This window comes from Lagopus muta, chromosome W, assembly GCF_023343835.1.
Source record: "Lagopus muta isolate bLagMut1 chromosome W, bLagMut1 primary, whole genome shotgun sequence".
NCBI classification, from domain to species: Eukaryota; Metazoa; Chordata; class Aves; order Galliformes; family Phasianidae; genus Lagopus; species Lagopus muta.
This window is the reverse complement of record NC_064471.1, coordinates 4,077,964-4,099,312: the sequence shown is the minus strand read 5'-3', so window position 1 is coordinate 4,099,312 and position 21,349 is coordinate 4,077,964. Positions and strand designations below refer to the sequence as shown.

Here is a 21,349-nt window from a genome sequence, read left to right as displayed (position 1 = left end):
TTGTTCTTGTGGGGGATTTCAACTTCCCTGATATATGTTGGAAATATAACATGGCGCAAAGAAAACAGTCCAAGAGATTTCTAGAGTGTGTGGAAGATAGCTTCCTTACACAGCTGGTACAAGAGCCTACCAGGGGTGGTGCCCTGCTCGACCTGCTCTTTGCTAACAAAGAAGGTCTGGTAGGTGATGTGAAGGTTGGAGACTGTCTAGGGCAGAGCGACCATGAAATTGTAGAGTTCTCTATTCTTGGAGATGTCAGAAGGGTGACTACCAAAACTACTATCTTGAACTTCAAGAGGGCGGACTTTGACCTGCTCAGGACGCTTGTAGCACGGGTCCCTTGGGAGTCGCTCCTTAAGGGTAAAGGGGTCCAGGAAGCCTGGACGCTCCTCAAGGTGGAAATCTTAAAGGCGCAAAAACAGGCTGTCCCTGAATACCGTAAGGCGAGCCGTAGGGGGAGAAGACCGGTGTGGATGAATTACTGTCAAGACTCAGGAAGAAAAAGAGAGTCTATGTCCTGTGGAAGAAGGGACAGGCTACTAGGGGAGATTACAAGGAAGTTGCAAAGGTATGCAGGGAGGAAGTCTGGAAGGAGAAAGCCCATCTTGAACTTAGATTGGCCACTGCAGTAAAGCAGAATAAGAAATCCTTTTACAAATATATCAATGGCAAGAGAAAACCCAAGGATAATCTCTGTCCTTTAATTGATGCGGCGGGGAATGTGACCACACATGACAAGGAGAAGGCTGAGGTCCTCAACGCCTTCTTTACATCTGCCTTTAATAGTCAGACCAGCTATCTTCAGGGCACTTTGTGCCCTGATCTGGATATCTGGGCTGACATGCAGCATATCTCCCTGGAGATCGAGGTGGAGACAGTTAGAGAGCTCCTCCTCCATCTGGACAGTCACAAGTCCATGGGACCGGATGGGCTTCATCCTAGGGTGCTGAGGGAGTTGGAGGGGGTGATCGCTAAGCCACTCTCGGCTATCTACCAGCGCTCCTGGTTGACTGGAGAGGTTCCAGAGGATTGGAGGCTTGCTGATGTGACTCCCATCTACAAGAAGGGCCGTAAGGAGGATCCGGGGAACTACAGGCCTGTCAGCCTGACATCAGTGCCAGGGAAGGTCATGGAACAAATCCTCCTGGGAGAGATCACACAGCTTGTCCACGGGATCAGGCCCAGCCAGCACAGGTTCATGAAAGGCAGGTTGTGTTTGACCAACCTCATCTCCTTCTACGACTGGGTGACCAAACTGGTAGATGAGGGAAAGGCAGTTGATGTAGTCTACCTAGACTTCAGCAAAGCCTTTGACATGGTCTCACACAGTATCCTTCTGCGGAAACTGGCTGCCCATGGCTTGGACAGTTTTACCCTCCGTTGGATAAGGAACTGGCTGGAGGGCCGTGCTCAACGGGTGGTGGTCAACGGAGTGAAGTCCAGCTGGAGACCTGTTACAAGTGGTGTCCCCCAGGGGTCGGTACTGGGGCCCATCCTGTTTAATATCTTCATTGATGACTTAGATGAAGGGATTGAGTGTACCCTGAGTAAGTTTGCAGATGACACCAAGTTGGGAGGTAGTGTCGATCTGCCTGAGGCCTGAGGCCCTGCAGAGGGATCTAGGTAAGCTGGATCACTGGGCTGAGATGAATGGGATGAGGTTTAACAAGGCCAAGTGTCGGGTCCTGCACTTTGGCCACAATAACCCCATGCAGCGCTACAGGCTTGGGGATGAGTGGTTGGATGACTGTGAAGAGGAAAGGGATCTGGGGGTGTTGGTTGATGCTTGGCTGAACATGAGCCGACAGTGTGCCCAGGTGGCCAAGAGGGCCAACGGCATCCTGGCCTGCATTAGAAATAGTGTGGCCAGCAGGAGCAGGGAGGTGATCATCCCCCTGTACTCAGCACTGGTGAGGCCGCACCTTGAGTACTGTGTTCAGTTTTGGGCCCCTCACTACAAGAAAGACATTGAGGCCCTGGAATGTGTGCAGAGAAGGGCAACGAAACTGGTGAGGGGTCTGGAGCACAAACCTTATGAGGAGCGGCTGAGGGAGCTGGGATTGTTCAGTCTGGAGAAGAGGAGGCTCAGGGGAGATCTCATTGCACTGTACAACTTCCTGAAGGGAGGTTGTGGTGCAAAAGGGTCTGGCCTCTTCTCCCAGGCAAATAGTAGGACCCAAGGAAACGGCCAGAAGTTATACCAGAGGAGGTTTAGGTTGGATATTAGGAGAAACTTTTTCTCTCAAAGGGTGGTCAGGCACTGGAATGGCCTGCCCAGGGAGGTGGTGGAGTTGCCGTCCCTGGTAGTGTTCAAGAGGCACCTGGATGAGGAGCTACGAGAGATGGTTTAGTAGCTTGTGGCACTGATAGGATTGGGAGGGTGGTTGGACTGGATGATCTTGCAGGTCGTTTCCAACCTTGTGATTCTGTGTGATTCTGTGTGATTCTGTGAAATGTTTTGGGGGGCAAAAATTGTTAATTTTTGTGATTTTTGGGAAAAATTGTTTTCTAGGGGGGAACAGGAGGTTCTTTTCTGGGACTTTTAAGCAAAATTGGGATTCCTTGGGGAAAAATTGTTTATTGGGGCAGGGGGGAATTGGGGATTTGGAGAAAAAAATGTGGTTTGCAGGAAAAAATAGGGGATTTTTTTATTTTTTTCCCATTTTTTTTAGGATTTTTTTCACAGCTTTGGAGACTTTTTCGACTACTTTTGGTATTTCTGCTCTCTTTTTTGTATTTTTTTTCACCATTTTGTAGTTATTTTTCATATTTTTGGGGATTTTTATCCCAATTTTGAGGAATCTTTATCCCATTTTTGGACATTTTTCCCCTTTTTTGGGGATTTTTCATCCTTATTTGGGGCATTTTTTCCAGTTTTTAGGATTTTTTTCCCTCCTTTTTTTGTGATTTTTTTTTCCCAGTTGAGGGGATTTTTCCCATTTTTTGTGATTTTTTCCCCCAATTTTTAGTATTATGTTACACAGAAGAGCAGCCAATAAATATTTTATAAAATGTTTTAATGGATGCATGCAAGTCTGATACAATCATAAATTCACTGAATTAAAATTATTTACTGTCATAGACATCTTATTAAAGCATTGTGATTTATATGGATGGGTATAGTTACTGTAGGAAGAATTATTTAGACCAAATCAGTGGCACATTAAAGACCCGTTCTTTAAATTCTCTTTTGACAACATTCCAGCAAGAGAAACAACATAGTATAAAAAGTGTACAGCAAAGATTGGTTTTATCATGACCATCAAATTCTACAAACTGTAAATAGAAGGTCAAGTAGTTGAAATGGTCAAAGTCATCATAATTGTAACCAGGCAGAAATTACAATAAGAAATGTAATCCAATTATACATTGCTTTCAGCTGTGTATTCTTTTCCAACAAGACGGAAAAAGCTTTGACAATTGGAGATGCTGAAAGTAGTTTTCTAATTTCAAGACAGTCACAGCATTTTCTTTGCAGATGGTAAACTGTACACCAAGACTCATTGTATGTAAAAGCTGGTTTCAAGAGGAAAAGTGCAACTGTCCTGTACAGACAGCTTAAAAAGCTGCTAGTACAATGATTCACTAAAATAATTTTTGCTTTTTTGTTGTATAGTTCGCACATCACTGGGAATTTGACAGGGTGTTCTGTTTTTGGCAAGAGCCAAAAAAACCAAGGTGATACTGGTGGGAGCTGCCATGCTAGACATGCAGGATCCATGCAGAATTCAGGTTGCTACATGATGTTATTAGACACTGAATACTGATTTTGTTTTTGCTGAAGCAGTTCTGTAATAGCCAACAGCTTCTTAAGAACATGCTGTAGAAAAAAAAGTATACAACTCTACATTAGTAACCAGAGAAAAAAACTTTCTTTTTGAGAAGCGTCAACATTTGCCTACCAGACTTGCAAGTAGCTTAAAGTATATATTAACATTCACATCCCAGAACTGTCACAGCTCCAATTCTTGAATCATGAAGACATTACTTCAAAAGGCAACTTTAAAACAGGAATATGAAATTTATCAGCATCTATGGAGACCCATTTAGTCTTGCCAACTTAATCAGAAAGTTGAACTGACTGAAGGAAAAGGGAAAAAAAATCAAGAGTTTTATTTATGGAAATGCACAAGGAGAAAATTTTCCTCTGAAGTAAAAGGAAGTACATTGAGGAAACAGTACCAAATCTGTAATTGTTAAGTACTTCAGATATAGGCCTCATAAAAGAAATTATATTCTTCATTTGTAAGCAACACCTATTTAGTGCCAAAAGCTTCTACTATCCTGTCTTGCCAGTCAAGACTATTAGTAGCTGTGAATGAATTATGAACTTGAACGTGACATTTTGTCCTGATAATGCTAGTAAAGACAGACTACTTAAAGAATCTCCTGCACAACACAGTGTAATAGCTAAGCATAGCAAAACATATTACCATGTAATAAATAGTTATCTACTTGAAGTTCATTATAATTAGTAGATCATAGGCAAGTACATTTCATTGTTTCAAAATACTACAAAAGTAATAATTTTAACTTTTTTTCCTCTTAAAAATAAGTTTTCATAGAAGTTATTGAAGTTTAATAGTCAGAAAAGACTAATCATTTATAGTAAGTTTGCTTATTAGTTGAAACAGAACTGTCATTTATACCGTTTGCTTGAGAAGCTTGTTGTTTGTTTATAAATGTAATAAATCAGGAAGCAGAAGTGAAGTAGCAATAGAAAGTGAAGTAAGTACAAATTAAGATATTTATCACTCACACTGCTGACCAGAAATACAAAAGAATAATGATATTAAGCAATAACTCCAGACCTATGATTTCTGTTAACCTCTATAGTTTACCTGCATTACACCTCGCTCGTTACTGAGTGTCCGAAGTTCATCTGAATGTGCAACACACATCTCATGCAAGGCTGCCAGATAACGAGATAAGTCAGTTCTAGAATGCTCCATAGTGTCTGGAAGCTCAGGAACATTCTTTAACAAAAATGATGAGAGCAGTTTTAGAATGGTGAGCACCCAGGAATGCAGAAAATTAAATTACAAGTCTTCGGACTAGCCAACAGTTGTTTTGATACTGCAAACAAGTATTGCAATGGTTTTCTTCATAATTAAGTTTTCTTGTCCATGTTATCTAATAGAAATTATGTATTTCCTTCTCTCCACAAGCATCTATTTAATAAAGACATTTGAATTATGGTTACACATTCCATGTGGAGTGATTATTAAATAAACAACAATTCCTATTCCTACTAGGAGGGTACTACTAAAAGATCTGATGTTGCTATGCTATCTCTGAGCTTATCAGAAAGATGGTGAGAATAGATACTCCTATTATATCCGCCCTGCAAATAAAAGGAGGATACATTCATTAGGTGTGTTTTTTGTACTTTGTTGTTGTTGTTAAACTGAACACAATGCTAAAACTCAACATAATGCTTTCAATAAAAAAATATATCAAATTTTTCACTGTCTGGTCAAAACCACATTACAAATTACACAGAATAACTGGTTATAAAATATATTTTAAAAGACTGGTATTTTTGGCAAAAAAAAAAAAGACATAATTTTAGATCTGATATATACAGCAGTGCTAATTTAATATATTTTTTGCTATGCTATGTCGCTATGCAACTTCCAATAGCTTTATTTTTTTTTTAAAACCACTTACCCCAAGTTCATCTAAGAACATGATCATACGATGTTTGTTACTCTTGATGAATGGATTTACCCCTTCCATATATGGCTCCTAGCAATTTTAACAAGTATTTATTAGAACAAATCAATTCCAATTTAGTCCTATCTGAAGTGAACACATCGTCATCAGAAACAAGTGAACCACAAAACACGAATGTGTCATCTGGAGTAAATTTATTTTTTCCAAGTGAATTTAGAATGACTAATTCTAAATTACATTTTTGCATTCCAGATGAATTAAAAAATTGCTTATATATACATTTACATGAAATATTCATTTTAAGATAGGCATTTCTCCAATACATAGCTTCAGTAAAAAAAACCCGCATTTTTAGATGAAACATATGGAAATATTTAGATTACTCTGAAAATAATGCCTCATTTATTTCCATGGAAACTACAACAGATACAAAGAACACAATATCACTATTTGATAGATCAAATTCTAAGTTACAAATCACTATTTTTCAACATAGACACCTCCTTTAGCTATGCATTTTCAACAGCGATGAACAAGAGTTTGTCGCATGGCAACAAAATGAATAATGGAGGTAAGGTTCAACCTCTACTGCCATACCACCAACACCTGCCTCTGACGTAGTGCGCCAAAGTAATAAAATAGGAGGTATTGCCTCAAAGCAGCCTTTGAAAGTGCCTTCCATCTTGTTCTTTCATTAATACTTAAATTCCAAGTTGTGAGTGTCAAACAAGCAGCTTTATAATGGCAAACTGAAGTCTCTTTTTCTTTATTCCTAAGGCAACAAATTTATCATTCAGCCATGTTGTGGCTTGGGAACCAGAACAGACCATAGAATCATAGAATCACAGAATCATAGAATCACCAAGGTTGAAAAAGACCTCTAAGATCATCCAGTCCAACCATCCACCTATCACCAATATTTCCCACTAAACAATGTCCCTCGATACATCATCTACCCTTTTCTTGAACACCTCCAGGGAAGGCGTCTCCACCACTTCCCTGGGCAGCCTGTTCCAGTACCTGAGCATTCTCTCATGGAAGTAGTATTTCTTAATGTTCAATCTGAATCTCCTCTAGTGCAACTTGAGGTCATACCCTCTGGTCCTATTGCTAGTTACATGGGAGAAGAGGTTGACCTCCAATTCACCACAACCTCCCTTCAGGTGGTTGTAGAGAGCAATAAGGTCTCCCCTGAGCCTCCTGTTCTCCAGACTGAACAATTCCAGCTCCCTCAGATGATCCTCATAAGGTTTGTGCTCCAGACCTCTCAACAGCTTCATTGCCCTTCTCTGAACACACTCCAGGGACTCAACATCTTTCTTGCAGTGAGGGGCCCAAGACTGAACACAGTATTCGAGGTGCAGTCTCACCAGTGCTGAGTACAGAGGGAAAATTAGTTCCCTGCTCCTGATAGCAACACTATTTCTGACACAAGCCAGGATGCCACTGGCTTTCTTGGCCACCTGGGCACACTGCTGGCTCATGTTCAGCAAAGCATCAACCAATACCCCCAGGTCTGTTTCTTCTTCACAGTCTTCCAGCCACTCTGCCCCAAGCCTGCAGCATTGCCTAGGGTTGTTGTGGCCAAAGTGCAGGACCCGGCACTTGGTCCTGTTGAACCTCATCCCATTGGCTTCAGCCCATCTAGATTGACGCTTCCAATTTGGTGTCATCTGCAAATCTACTGAGGGTGCACTCAATGCGATTGTGCAAATTTTGCCTACTTCTCACAGAATGCCTTATCCATCTCTTCCTCCTGGTTAGGCAGTCTACAACAGACCCCCACCAGGATGTCAGCCTTGATGATCCTCCCCCGGATCCTTACCCATAGAGATTCAACCTTCTTTCCCTGTCCCAAGCTCAACAACATTAAAACACTCTCTAACATAGAGAGCCACACCACCACCCCTCCTTCCTTCCCTTTCCCTTCTGAAGAGCTTTCACACGGTTTTATGATTTTTGTTATTGGTATTCCACATCATAACATCACGTAGAGCACATCGAGTAGAGTTTAAGAGTTAATACTCTAGTCATTAAGATCATCGATAGTTGAAGTTCTCTTCTGAGACAGATACCTGTCTCAGAAGAGAAGAACTACATAACTCAGAGGACATTTCATTTCTGTTTTCCGTCCACAAGGAGAGATAAAACTGTTCACATGTAACAAGACATCCCCTTTTTCCCTTTCTGCTTGTCTCTGCACCATGTGTGCTCCCTAGCCATCTTGCCTTCAGCATTAGAGTAAGGCTTTCGGTTTTTGGACACTTTCATTTTATTTATTAGCTTCTATTCTAATTATATTGTATTATATTGTTTTATCTTGCATTCCAATAACTTATATTGTAAATTAGTTTGTATCCCTGAGATCGTTGCTGCCGTTTTGTTTTTAGGTCCATCTCCCGACCCTTTCCCTTTTCCCCCTTTCCCCTTTCCTTGGGCATGGATCCATGGGACCCCCCACCCCATTAGTCGTAGAATGAAGACAAACCAGCCTGTAAACCGCTGACATTTTGAGTGGAAAATGTGGACATAGACCACATTGTCCAGGAAAAGATGTGCTTTTAGAACAAATCTCTCTCTACTCTTGAAGAGATTTGTTAAAAAGTTTATCAGTATAGCAGGTACTGTACTGAAAACAATGCCTTGAAGTCCAGGCAGACTGCCAGTATTCTGGGATATTTGTAAACTTTCTAGGTGCTGCTAGCTTGCTTTGCTAAAGAAAAAAAAAGTTTTTGCTTTCTCTTGTAAAACTGTTTCCAGAGGGAACGATTAATTATACAGAACTTTTGACTTTTAAACAGTCTCCCAGTCTTTCCCTTGAACCCGTTATGCATTTTTTGAATGCTCATCCGATGATCATGTAGTCAGTCTCTCTGAATATACTCCTATTCATTTCACTCAGTATCTGTATTTACAATATTTTGAGGAAGCCTTCCCCAAACCCACAGAAGTGGCAGGGACTGTGGAGGGACTTGGGAGAGACTTTAGAGAGATGGGTATCCCCGGTGTCATGGGACTTCACTCCTGAACACCTGCAAGATCCTGAGAATCTAAGCCAGTATTTAAGACAGGGATGTTGTGGCTCAGACAGATCTGATGCCACAAATTATTTGGGGTCTGGCTTATGCTTATTGGGCCTTGTTCAATAATATCTCAGAGAGGGAGAGGTTTTCTGACATTGAGAGTCTCCACACCGAAAGGGAGAGTTTCCAGGAGACAGTCAAAACTGAAAGGGAGAGTCTCCGAGCTGAAAGGGAGAATCTCTGTGCCGAGAGGGAGAGTTTCCATGAGCAAGTCTGAGCTTGAGACAGAGAATCTGCAGGTTCAGAAAGAGAGTCTTCTTGCTGAGAAACAGAGTCTCCAAGCTGAAAAGAGAGCTTCCAGGAGAGAGTCCAAACTGAGAGGGAGAATCTCCTAGGTGAGTAAGAGAGTCAGGAAAGGGAATCTCTGAATCTGGCAAGAGTGTCTCCGAGCTGAGAAGGAAAAATTCCAAGTCGAAAGGGAAGATCTCTGAGCTCAGAGAAGGAATCTCCAATTGCGACAAGAAACCCTCTGAATTGACAGGACACCTTATAAAGAGAGAATCTCCAATCCGAGAGAAAAGATCTCTAATCTGAACGACACACCCTCCGAAATGAACAGGACACCATCGAATCAGAATGGGACACCCACTGAACCAAGTGAGACTCCCTCCAATCCAAACTAGACAGTCTCCAAACAGAGCAAGACACCCTACAGTCTCAACAAGACACTCCCGAATCCAAACTGAACAGTCTCCAAACCTATTAGTCAAACTTCAAACACAAGGAGACATCCTTCATGCAGAATAAGACAGACTCAGCCAAGCTGGAGAGAAAGAGCATCGGAACTGAGCAACCTGATCAACCAGAGGAGGCACTAGAATTGATGTCAGTTGCCCCTGTAAGAGGACAGAAATTGAAACGAATGTCACCTCGTTTAGAACAGAAGAAAGAGGAGGATAAAGAAGAGAAACAAGATACTGTAAGAGAAGATGAGAAAGCTGAGGAAAAAGATCCAAGGCACTCACCCCTAATGCCAGGGAAGGAGCCCTTAACAAGACCATGGTTGCCAAAACCAAGGAGAGCTAAAAGAGAAGAAGGTGAGGAAGACATTGTCACCATTTTGACCTCTGAAAATGGCTGAAATTCAAGGTTCAAAAAAAGACTTTTCACGCCACCCAAATGAGCCTATTGTCACCTGGTTACTTTGATGTCGGGACACTGGGGTCAACTGTGTGTCACTAGATAGTAAAGAAGATTGTCAACTGGGTGACATTGATAGGGACTCAGCTTTTGGAGAATGCATGTCCCAAACTACAGCCTCATTGTAAGCCCCCTTTATCAGGTGACACGAAAGAAGAATAATTTTTCATGGGGTCCTGAGCAGCAGCAGGCTTTTGAACAGATTAAACAAGAGATAGCCCGTGCTGTGGCCGCAGGGCCAGAACGGACAGGACAGGATGTAAAGAACATCCTCTACACTGTTGCTGGAGAGAAAGGTCCCACTTGGAGTTTGTGGCAAAGAGTCTCAGGAGAGACCCGAGGCCGACCCTTTGCATTCCAGAGTTGAGCGTACAGAGAGTCAAAACAGTGCTACACTCCTACAGAAAAGGAGATCTTAGCCATGTATGAGGGGGTTCGGGCTGCTTCTGAAGTAATGGGCGCTGAAATGCAGCTCCTTCTAGCACCTCGACTGCGAGTGCTGAACTGGATGATCAAGGGAAAGGTTCCCTCCACCCATCGTGCTACTGATGCCACTTGGAGAAAGTGGATTGCATTGATTTCACAACAAGCTTGGATGGGGAAGCTCAATCTTCTAAGAATTTTATATACAAACGTGAACTGGCCTAAAGGCAAAAAGTTCGGAACATGACCAGCAGAAGAGGTATAGCGCTAAAGAGGCTCCACTATACAATGAATTACTAGTAAATAAAAAGAAATTTGCTCTGTTCACAGATGGATCGTATCGTATTGTGGGAAAGCATCGCAGATGAAAAGCTGCTGTGTGGCAGAGGCCACTGAAGAAAAAGGAGAACCAAGCCAATTTGCAAAGGTAAAGGCTGTCCAGCTGCCCTCAGATGTTACTGAAGGTGAGAGGTGGCCAATGCTTTGTCTTTACACTGACTTATGGATGGTGGCCATAACCAACCACCTTACGGGGGTGGTTACAGCAGTGGGAGCAAAATAACTGGCAGCGGAGGGGTAAATCTATTTGGGCTGCTGAACTGTGGAAAGACATTGCTGCCCAAATAAAGAATATGGTTGTAAAGGTGTGTCATGTAGATGCTCATGTGCCCAAGAGTCGGGCTACTGAAGAACAGCAAAATAACGATGAGGTAGACCGAGCTGCCAAAATTAAGGTGGCTCAAATAGACCTGGACTGGCAGAACAAGGGTAAATTATTTCCGGCTCGGTGGGCCCATGAGACCTCAGGTCATCAAGGGAGAGATGCAACATGTAAGTGGGCTAGAGACCGAGGGGTGGACTTAACTACTGATGCTATTGCACAAATCATTCATGACTGTGACGCATACGCCACAATTAAACAAGCCAAGAGGATGAAACCTCTCTGGGAGGAAGGACGATGACAAAAGTATATGGGGAGGCATGGCAGGTTGATTATATCACCTTGCCACGATCTTGCAATGGTGTTATGTGCTTAGCATGGTAGAGGCAACCACTGGGTGGCTTGAAAAATATGCAGTACCCCATGCTACCTCATGAAACACCATATTGGGTCTTGAGAAACAAGTCCTGTGGAGACATGGTACTCCAGAAAGAATTGAGTCAGACAGTGGGTCTCATTTCAAAAATTCCCTTGTGGATATTTGGGCCAAAGATCACGACATAGAGTGGATTTATCATATCCTCTACCATGGAGCAGCTTCTGGTAAAGTTGAATGATACAATGTTTTTCTAAAAACTATGTTGAATGTAATGGGTGACAGAACCTTTAGGCACTGAGAGAAGCATTTGGCAGAAGCCATCTGGTTGGTCAATACTCAAGTATCTATCAATCATAACGGTTCTGCCCAACGCAGCTCTCTACATACTTTCAAGGGAGATGAGGTCCCTGCAGTGCACGTAAAGAGCATGTTGGGAAAAACTATTTGTGTCTTTCCAGCCTCTGGAAGGGGGAAACCTTTTTGTGGAACTGTTTTTGCTCAGGGACCTGGGTCTACTTGGAGTTAATGCTCCAGTTCTGGGTACCTGTCCCAGAAGAGAACAACTACATACCTCTGAGGACTGTTCACTGTTCTGATACTGTTTCCACACAGAGGGAAAAGATGAAAGTGTGCAGGTACCCCTTTCCCTGCCCTTTTTTCGTCATCTGGGTCATCTCTTTTGCAGGTGACGTCTTGTCACAGCATTAGAGTAAGGCCTTTGACTTTTGGACACCCTTTCTCATTTAATCGATTTATTAGCTTCAATTCCAATTGTATTATATATTGTATGATACTGTATTATAGTGTGTTATCTTGCATTCTGATATCGTATTTAGTAAATTTGTTTCTCTTCAGATCATTGCCACTGTTTTGTTTTTAGGCTCATCTCTCTACCCTTTTTCCCTTTTTTTCTCTTTTCCCTTTCTTGGGGCATGGGTCTCCCCGCCCCGCTAGTCACAGAATCAGTCCAAACCAGCCTATAAACAGTTGATAACCATATGCTTAAACGAATGAAACTTTTATTGCTAACCTTCATCACCAATATAAACAAAGCTTCTGTGCTACTCTGCCATTCTTTGGTGGTTGACCCTGGCCAGTGTATAAGACCTCAGCCAATCACGTGCTCCCTCCCTCCCTGCTGGATGAGAGAATCATATGGGCAAAAGCAAGAAAACCTAATCGGTCAAGATAAAAACAGCTTAATAGTTGAAGCATAAGTTGCATGTGGTAGTGGAAAAAAAAAAAAAAGATTTCATTCACAGCTTTCCATCAGCAGGAAGATGTCCAGCTACATCCTGGAAAGCAGGACCTCAGCACACATAACAGTTACTTGGGAAGAGAAATGCCAAAAGCACAGAAAACCCTGCTTCTTTCTCTTTCTCCATGAAGTATTAGTGCTGACCATGATGTCATATGGTGTGGAATACTCCTTTAGTCAGTTTGGATCAGCTGTTGTGGTTGTTTCCTTTCCAACTTCTTGCATACCTCCAGTCTACTTGCTTAGGAAAGGAGGACAGGGACAGAATGGAAAGAGGAAAGAGAGCAAGCACTGTTGAGCCAAGACGGCAGTGAGTTATCAATAGAAATCTAAAACACAGCACCATATTGGCTGCTAGAACATCATGAAAAAACAATGGGAGTTAAAGAGTTAATCTTCTGGTTCCGTGGACTGCCTTTTATGGACATTTCGGGTATTCGGTTGGGAGGGGGTTGGGAGAGGAGCAGTATTCCCGGAGAACATGGCGGCAGAGGAAGAGAGGTGGAGGTTCGTGGTAGGTTACTGGCGGGGGGGTGAGAGAAGAGAGGTGGAGGTTCCTGTCTGGATACTGATCTGTCCTCCCGTTCTCTCTCTCTGTTTGCCGTGGTGAAAAGCACGTGCTTCCCCTGCAGTCTACTAGAGTAAGACTATGTCTACTATTTTCTCATTTTGGATACTCTTGTCTCTCTCATTTTGTTTGTTTTTGTTAGATTTAGTAAATTACCGTTCCTCCTCAGATAGTTGCCGTTGCTTTTCTTTTTTATTGTGTTAGTCCCATCTGCTATCTTTCTACCCATCCCACCTCCCCCTCTCTCGGAGTGCAGGTCCCGCCTTGGGGATAGCCAGCTAAGCTGAAAGAAAAGAGGGAGGGTAGTTCTACTCTCTCTCCTTTGTTTTTTGTATTTTTTTCCTGGGCTTTTTTGCCCCTTGTCGCAGACTCAGATAACTCTGTGACACAATGTTGAGAACACAACGTTTTAATCGTTGCTGAGCAGTGGTGTACAGAGCCAAGGATATTTCACTTTTTCAGCTTCTTGTACTGTCTAGTCAGCAAGGGGGCTGGGGGGGCAAAAGGAGCTGGGAGGGAAGAGAACCAAGACAACTGACTAAAAGTGGCCAAAGAGATATTTCATACTGTGTGAAAAATATTATAAATCTGAGGGGAGTTGGCCAGAGGGAGGGCTGCTAATTGGTGTGGTAATCAATTGTTGTTTCTGCATTAGAACTGGATAATATTTTTTTATTTCATGGTCTCCGCAGTTATAGTTCTTTTTGGGAGTCTTTCTACTTTACTTGGGGAGGTCTCTGATAGTTTGCATCGCTTATCCCCTAGACGAACCTTCCCCAGGAATGCACGCTCGGTATATAGGTGTATATATGTATATTTTATCATAAACATTGCGAGAATATCCTGCACCAGGTTGATCAAATCAAAGAACAAGTCATTGCATGCCTGAGGAAGCACACTAAGAGACATCAGAATGGAAGACCTGGCATCACCCCCCCAGTGCTCTTTGTTTAACAAAAGACTTTAAAGAAAATCCCAATATCAGTACGACAAGGAGAGCAAGGAGACATCTTGGAATCACAGAATCACAGAATCACAGAATTGTAGGGGTTGAAAGGGACCTCCAGAGATCATCAAGTCCAACCCCCCTGCCAAAGCAGGTTCCCTACACCAGGTCGCACAGGTCGGCATCCAGGCAGGTCTTGAACATCTCCAGAGAAGGAGACTCCACCACCTCCCTGGGCAGCCTGTTCCAGTGCTCCGTCACCCTCACTGTAAAGAAGTTCCTTCGCACATTTGTGCGGAACTTCCTATGCTGCAGTTTCCGGCCGTTTCCCCTTGTCCTGTCTCCACTCACCACTGAAAAGAGTCCGGCCTCGCCATTCTGCCACCCACACCTTAGATATTTATAGACCTGGATCAGGTCCCCTCTCAGTCTTCTTTTCTCAAGGCTGAACAGACCCAGTTCACTCAGCCTTTCTTCATAGGAGAGATGCTCCAGGCCCTTCTCCATCTTTGTGGCCCTCCGCTGGACTCTTTCCAAGAGATCCCTGTCTTTTTTGTACCGGGGAGCCCAGAACTGGACGCAGTACTCCAGATGAGGCCTTACCAGGGCAGAGCAGAAGGGGAGGATGACCTCCCTCAACCTGCTGGCCACGCTCCTTTTAATGCACCCCAGGATGCCATTGGCCCTCTTGGCCCCAAGGGCACACTGGTGGCTCATGGCCAACCTGTCATCCACCAGGACACCCAGGTCCCTTTCCGCAGAGCTCCCCTCCAGTAGGTAATCCCCCAACCTGTACTGGTGCATGGAATTATTCCTCCCCAGATGCAAGACTCTACACTTGCTTTTGTTAAACCTCATCCGGTTTTTTTCTGCCCAGCTCTCCAGCCTATCCAGGTCTCGCTGAATGGCAGCGTTGCCTTCAGGCGTGTCAGCCAATCCTCCCAACTTTGTATCATCAGCAAACTTGCTGAGGGTGGCCATTATCCCCTCATCAAGGTCATTGATGAAGATGTTGAACAAAATATATCATCTAGAGATATTTCCTGGGGCAGGATCGCTGTGGGTGGCAAGTTGTGTGGGAGGATGTAAGCAGGGATCTATCAGAACTGTTACCTCTGGGTCTGGAACTAACCCTTGAACAAGTGTGGAACCCTAAAAAGCTGATGGCATATTATGAAAAGGTATGCCCTGATCCTGGCAATGCAGCTGGTTTACAGTTTGCTGCGTTGTGCTGGTGCCTGGTCTGCACCTATCAAACACTGTTCAACACTATTAGGCATCTCCAAAAAGAAAGAAAATGCCTCTGGATCAGAGTACCTCCTGCGGCTGGATCAGAGAACCCACCAGTGCCAGTGTCTGTTGCTTCTATAAACAAGATGAAAAAGTGCTAAAGAAGTCATATTGTTTAGTAAGGAAATGCCTACAAAATTCATAAAATCACCAGTGTTGGAAGAGATCTCCAACATCATTTAGTCTGTCTACCTACCCCCAATATTTCCCCACTAAACCTTGTCACAGTACAACATCTAAATGCTTCTTGAACATTTCCAGGGATGGTGACTCAGCCACCATCCTGGACAGCCCATTCCAATGCCTGGTCACCATTTCAGACTAAAGAAGAAAATAAAGAAGGCTATCAGAAAAATGGGAGGAGGTGGGAAAGACAGAAACAATCTGTCCCATGATTATGAGTGAGCTGTGAGATATGTGAAAAGATTACAGCCAGGTGAGCACATTGCTATCTGGCTGCTCTGGTGCTGGGATAGTGGGGCCATTAGCCTGGACTTAGTGGGCAGTGAAGCCAAGCAGCTTTCAAGGGAAAGTGGCAATGACAAAGCAATTGAAAAAGGGAGGCAGTCTTTCACCCTATGGAGGCAACTCTTGTCAGCTGCAAGGAAAGATATCCCTTTAAGGGTGACCTGGTATATTATCCAGGCAAATGGATTTTCATGGAGAAAGGTATCAAGTGCTTGAGGGAATTAGCTGATGTAGAGGTTATGTGTGACATTAATTTGAGCAATAACATATTAATCCGAACTATACATGACATTGGGTGCATGCAACCTATGTGGCGGAGAGTTCTATGGAGTGCACCATCATCGTATGTCAGCATCATGGCAGGAGTGATGTGGAAAGGTAATAAAAGACCAGTGGTGGATGAAGTGGCTAACATTTGACAACATGAAGAAAAATCGCTTCCTCCCTACAGGCCTGTCACAACTGTGGAAAAAACGTACCAGGAGTTCCAGAAATTCAAAGACAATATGTATAACACTCCAACTGCATGGATCGGTATCTCAGATATTAGAAATAAGCATTCTTCTGCTCAAGATAGAATATAGTGGGTACACACCATGTACCATCCTGTGGTTTTACATGAGTGACCATGAAGAGGATATGAGGAAACAAGATGGAAAATCCACCTTGAACCTATAATCATAGGTATGTGAGTGGCAGGGGAAAATGAGAAGGTTCCTCCAGGAAAATGGCAGCACTAGTTTCCAGTGGGCAGTATCAGGTAGAGTAGATGTTCTCATCTTATTTCTGAGGTTGACAATGAGCATTCTGGTTCTCATGCATAAGAAGTGAGCAATGAATACTATAATCAGAACTAGAGGGGCTCTGTCTTCAACCAGGTGGAAGAGAGGGACAATCAGATTTATTGGACTGTGAGGATTTGATGGCCTGGCACATCAGAACCATAGGAATATAAGGTTCCAGTGGACACTGGTGCACAGTGTACTGTAATGTCACCAAGTTATAAAGGGGCAAAACCTATCTGCATTTCTATTGTGACAAGAGATATCACAAGATCTAATTGCTTTGGAGGCAAAAGTGAGCTTAATCGGAAATGAGTGGCAAAAACAAGACTGTGTCTGCCCCAGATGCTCCATGCGTTCTTGACATAGATTACCTCAGTAGAGGGTACTTTAAGGACCCAAAAGGGTAGCAGTGGGGTTTTGGACTGTGGATACTATTACACTGGTTATCCAAGAATATGAAACATACATTGCAATTAAGCAAGCCAAACAGATCAAGTCTCTCTGGTATGGAAGATGATGGCTGAAATTTAAATATAGAGAGGCCTGGCAGGTGGAGTATATTATACTCCTACAAACTCACCATGGCATGCGCCATGTGCTTATAATAGAAGCAACCACTGGATAGCTGGAAGCATATCCCATGTCCCATGCAATCTCCTGAATCGGTATCCTAGTTCTTGAAAAGTAAGTCCTGTGGCAATGTGGCTCTCGAGAAAAAATGGAATTCATTTCCAAAACAACCTCATAAACACCTGGACATTGGCACTGAGTGGGCATATCGCATCCTATATCATGCACTAGCCTCTGGGAAAAACGAATGATACAATGGACTGTTAAAGACAGCAATGGGTGCTGTCTTTAAAAAATTTAAAAGTTTTTCTTAACTCTGTCTGCGTTGTTTATCACTTCTGGTGGCTGGCTTAGGATTTTTTATGGTTTTGATGGTTTGTATATAGCATGTGCTCATGTTATATCGGTCATGGATTTTATTTGGTACTTGTACTCAATAGTGCCATCATCCTTAGACTTCAGGAACTTTACAGCAGAAACTCTTAATAAGCACACTCTCTACTCCAGGCAAGCTAAAGTATTTGTTGAAAATTTTGAATATATGTGGCGTATTCAAACTGGCATGATCTTATTGCTGTGTCTTCTGCATGTCTTTCTGTTTTTGTTTATGGTTAAGAAACTATTCAAAAATATCATCTAGAGATATACCCTGGGGCAGGATGACTGTGGGTGGCAAGGTGTGTGGGAGGATATAAGCAGGTAACTATCAGAACTGTCACCTCTGATGGGTCTGGAACTCACCCCTGAACAAGTGTGGAACCCTAAAAAGCTGATGGCATGTTATAAAAAGGTATGCCCTGATCCTGGCAGTGCCACAGATTTACAGCTTGCTGCACTGTGCTGGGGCCTGGTCTGCACCTATCAAACACTATTAGGCATCTCCAAAAAGAAAGAAAATGCCTCTGGATCAGAGTACCTCCTGCAACAGATCCTGCAGATGGATCAGAGAACCAACCTGTGCCAGTATCTGTTGCCTCTGTAAGCAAGATGAAAATATTTTAAGGTTCTGTACAGATGTATGCCAGTATTATTGATGTTTGTGAAATATGCCTCCTTTTTTTTGACATCAAACAATCAATGGAAATTAAAAAAAAAACAAACCTGCCATCATCTACTCAAGGCAATTGCTACACTTTTCTTGAACAGATTCTTTCTAATCGCAGATTTCTACATTAGCAATTCTCAATTGCCTTTTTTATATGGATGTCCCTAAAGAAAATGTATTTATTTTACCATTGTATTTCTTTGCAGAGAGATGGCTGCCTGCATCTCCTCTCCCATTTTTCCAACTCCAACACTGAAATGACTTGAGTATGGCTGCTACCCTTTTGGACAGTGACAGACAAAAATACCAGTTCACTACTTCCACTGTTGTCTTTGAAAGCAATGTCTGAGTTCATCTGTTCTCATGCCATGAAGATACGGTTGCATCACACTCTACAAACATCTACTAGTATGATCATTAATTCATCAGTTATTTTAACGGACGGTTTCTGTTGTTCATACTACCAGATTCAAAATCTTCATGGTATGCACTAAATCATTCACACAAGTTTCCAGATTACTCCCTGTACAGACAGACTTTATGCTACTGCTCTAAATTAACTTCCTGTGTACCTCCAACTGAAGAGGATAGGACAAACTGCAGGAACAAGGCCTTCTTGCTGATGAAGACACTCAGGTCACACATCAGGCTTTGTACAAGAAAACAGCAACAGATTTTTGCATGTATTAAACAGGAACATTGAAATGTATTGAAAATGCAGTTCTAGGCTGTTCTATGTAAATTTATATTCACCTTAGCTCCAAATTCAACCAGATTTGCTAAATTCTGCACAGACTTGGCAACCAGCGTCAGCGTTCTTGCAGCAGTAGGGGAAGGGGAATCTGAGAGGAACAGAAAGCAGAGAGTTACTGACCATTTCATTTAAAATTACCACCAGTCACATGAAAATTAAGTTCTTCTACAATTTTATTTTAAAATGGAATTAATTAATTTGAATTTTGTAACAGAACTACATGTGGAAAATCTCATGGTCAAGTAAACTTTTTGCTTTATTTTAGTAATCATGTCCACAGAAAAATATTAATAGGTATATCTGACTTTCTGTGCTAGTTGCTTATAGAACAAAGTAAGCAAGTGTTCCTCAGAAGCTTTAGGTTAATAGACATACTAGCTATTGGATCTGTAAGACTTCAACTACATGTAAGTTTAAAAGGCCCAGAGACATTTCTAGGTGTTTAAGCCAACTGTCATGGAAGAATTTGTGTCCTAACCATTATAGTTTCACAACAGAGGCCAGTTGGTCAGATGCGTCAGATGCATGTCAACAGCAAATCACACCTAAGAACTGTTTGGGAGAATGCCGTTTGATATCAGCCAGAACTATACTGCAGATCAGTATAGCAATTTCACCATGGTGTTCTAGAAAATGGGAATGGTCACTGTCACTGTTTTATTTATTGATATAAAGGCATTCTAGAAAGAGAGCATCAAAGAATGGCTAACACTTTCTTTATTCAACTATTCAACACTTTTAACATTTGCTTTAATAGTTCTGATTGGCTTGCCTAAGTATGGCCTTTAGTCAAACAAGATTACTATCTCAAGTCCACACAATCCATCCTTCTTAAATGCTATCCCTCTCATCTTTAAGTACAGTCAGTCTCAAATGAGGAATCCTGATGACTCAAAGTAGAGACTTCTTCAGCTTCTAGAAGTTATTTAAGCAAAAATTTCAGACAAATTATTCAAGCATAATTTTTAGGTGCATAAATGTATTCCAGGCTCTGCAGGCATTTTCAACTTTATAGATCTTGTTCATCTAAGAGATGCATTTATTGTTTTTTTGGGATCCTCCCCTCACTCCTGGAATATATTACACACTGCTAGAGCTCAACATTATATTATTTAAACACCAATAAAGCATGCTTTGGGAATAAACCCTGTCTAACCTTTGAGGGTAAAAACCATGTGCTGGCTCCTTTGGTGAGAAAGTCAATCAACTGTTACGGACAATGTGACTTTGGACATGGTGTTCAAAAGACTTCATATTTTGTTAAATTAGGCACTAAAGTAAGTTTCAGTATAACGCTACTTAAAGCATGAATTCAGTCTGAAGCATAATCACCTGAGATGATATTAAACATCCTTGGATTCAGTATAGCAGGACAAATCAGTCGAAGAAAAACAAAGCCACTGAAATTGGAAGAAAATTGTATTCTGTTCAATAATTAAGTTAAAGAATAATGTAAAATTATTTAGCCTTTAAGCAGTTAAGTCAGCTTGAAAACCTTTCTGAGATATGTGACTATCAGTCAGCCAGCACTCTGTAAATATGTATGTTAATTAATAATTTATTGTTATGTTTTAAATTGTGAGAAAAACTGAAATAAAAATGGGCATACTGATTTCCCAATTAAGGTGAACTTCTGAAACCACTTGGGAAAAGCTTAACTGTAAAGCCATACTGAAGTCTGTAGGCTAAGACTGCACTGGCTTTAAGGAGGAGTACTTGGTCTCAGAAGTGAGGCATATAGCAGTAGGGTTAATATATCTTCTGTCTAATACATATGAATTCTAATATGTTGTGCTATAGAAGTTTCCCATTTCTGTATGGATTACAGGCTGACAAGAGTCAGTGTGAAACAAAAAATATTTTTTGTGGGATAAACTTGAAACTATGAGGAAATAAATAATTTTGAAGTCGTGGCACATACACAAATTTCTCTTTTAGATGACCTGAAGTGAAAGACAACTAGGATATGAACCTAAGACGGATCTTGCAGTTACAGAAGATTTGGTGCTTCTTACAGTGTTCAAGCTAAATTAAGAATGAGTCAATACCTACATAGGGGTTTTTACAACCAGACACCACTTATTGAACGATATAGAAGGGAAGATACCCATACACTTACAAACTGCCCACCTGTCTCTGAATACTTAAGTATTCTTGGATCAAAATCAGTGCAATAAAGCGTAATATTCTTCACTGGAGGCTGCAAAAAATTATATTCCAGAGACAAGTCAGAAGTATTCATTTATGAAGGCTAAGGTGATCTGAAAAGGGCTCAGAATTTATAACTTCCAGCAGAAATCCCA

General features: G+C 42.0%; 1 protein-coding gene across 12 annotated transcripts in view; it reads right to left on the bottom strand.

Moving 5' to 3' along the window:
* Window positions 1–21,349, bottom strand: part of LOC125686409 (ras GTPase-activating protein 1-like) — a 259,593-nt gene that overhangs the window by 30,155 nt on the left and 208,089 nt on the right. For 2 of the 12 annotated variants that reach the window (XM_048930347.1, XM_048930350.1), the window contains 5 exons: window positions 20,379–20,446; window positions 19,046–19,134; window positions 5,671–5,748; window positions 4,842–4,976; window positions 3,001–3,820 (listed from right to left, as the gene is read on the bottom strand). In XM_048930347.1, coding sequence (XP_048786304.1) covers window positions 3,737–3,820; window positions 4,842–4,976; window positions 5,671–5,748; window positions 19,046–19,134; window positions 20,379–20,446 — 454 coding nt within the window. In that variant the 3' untranslated portion in view covers window positions 3,001–3,736. Of the gene's footprint in view, window positions 1–3,000; window positions 3,821–4,841; window positions 4,977–5,614; window positions 9,782–19,045; window positions 19,135–20,378; window positions 20,447–21,349 lie in introns of those variants that run through there. The other 10 variants (XM_048930351.1, XR_007373787.1, XR_007373788.1 and 7 more) reach the window with 10 other exon arrangements.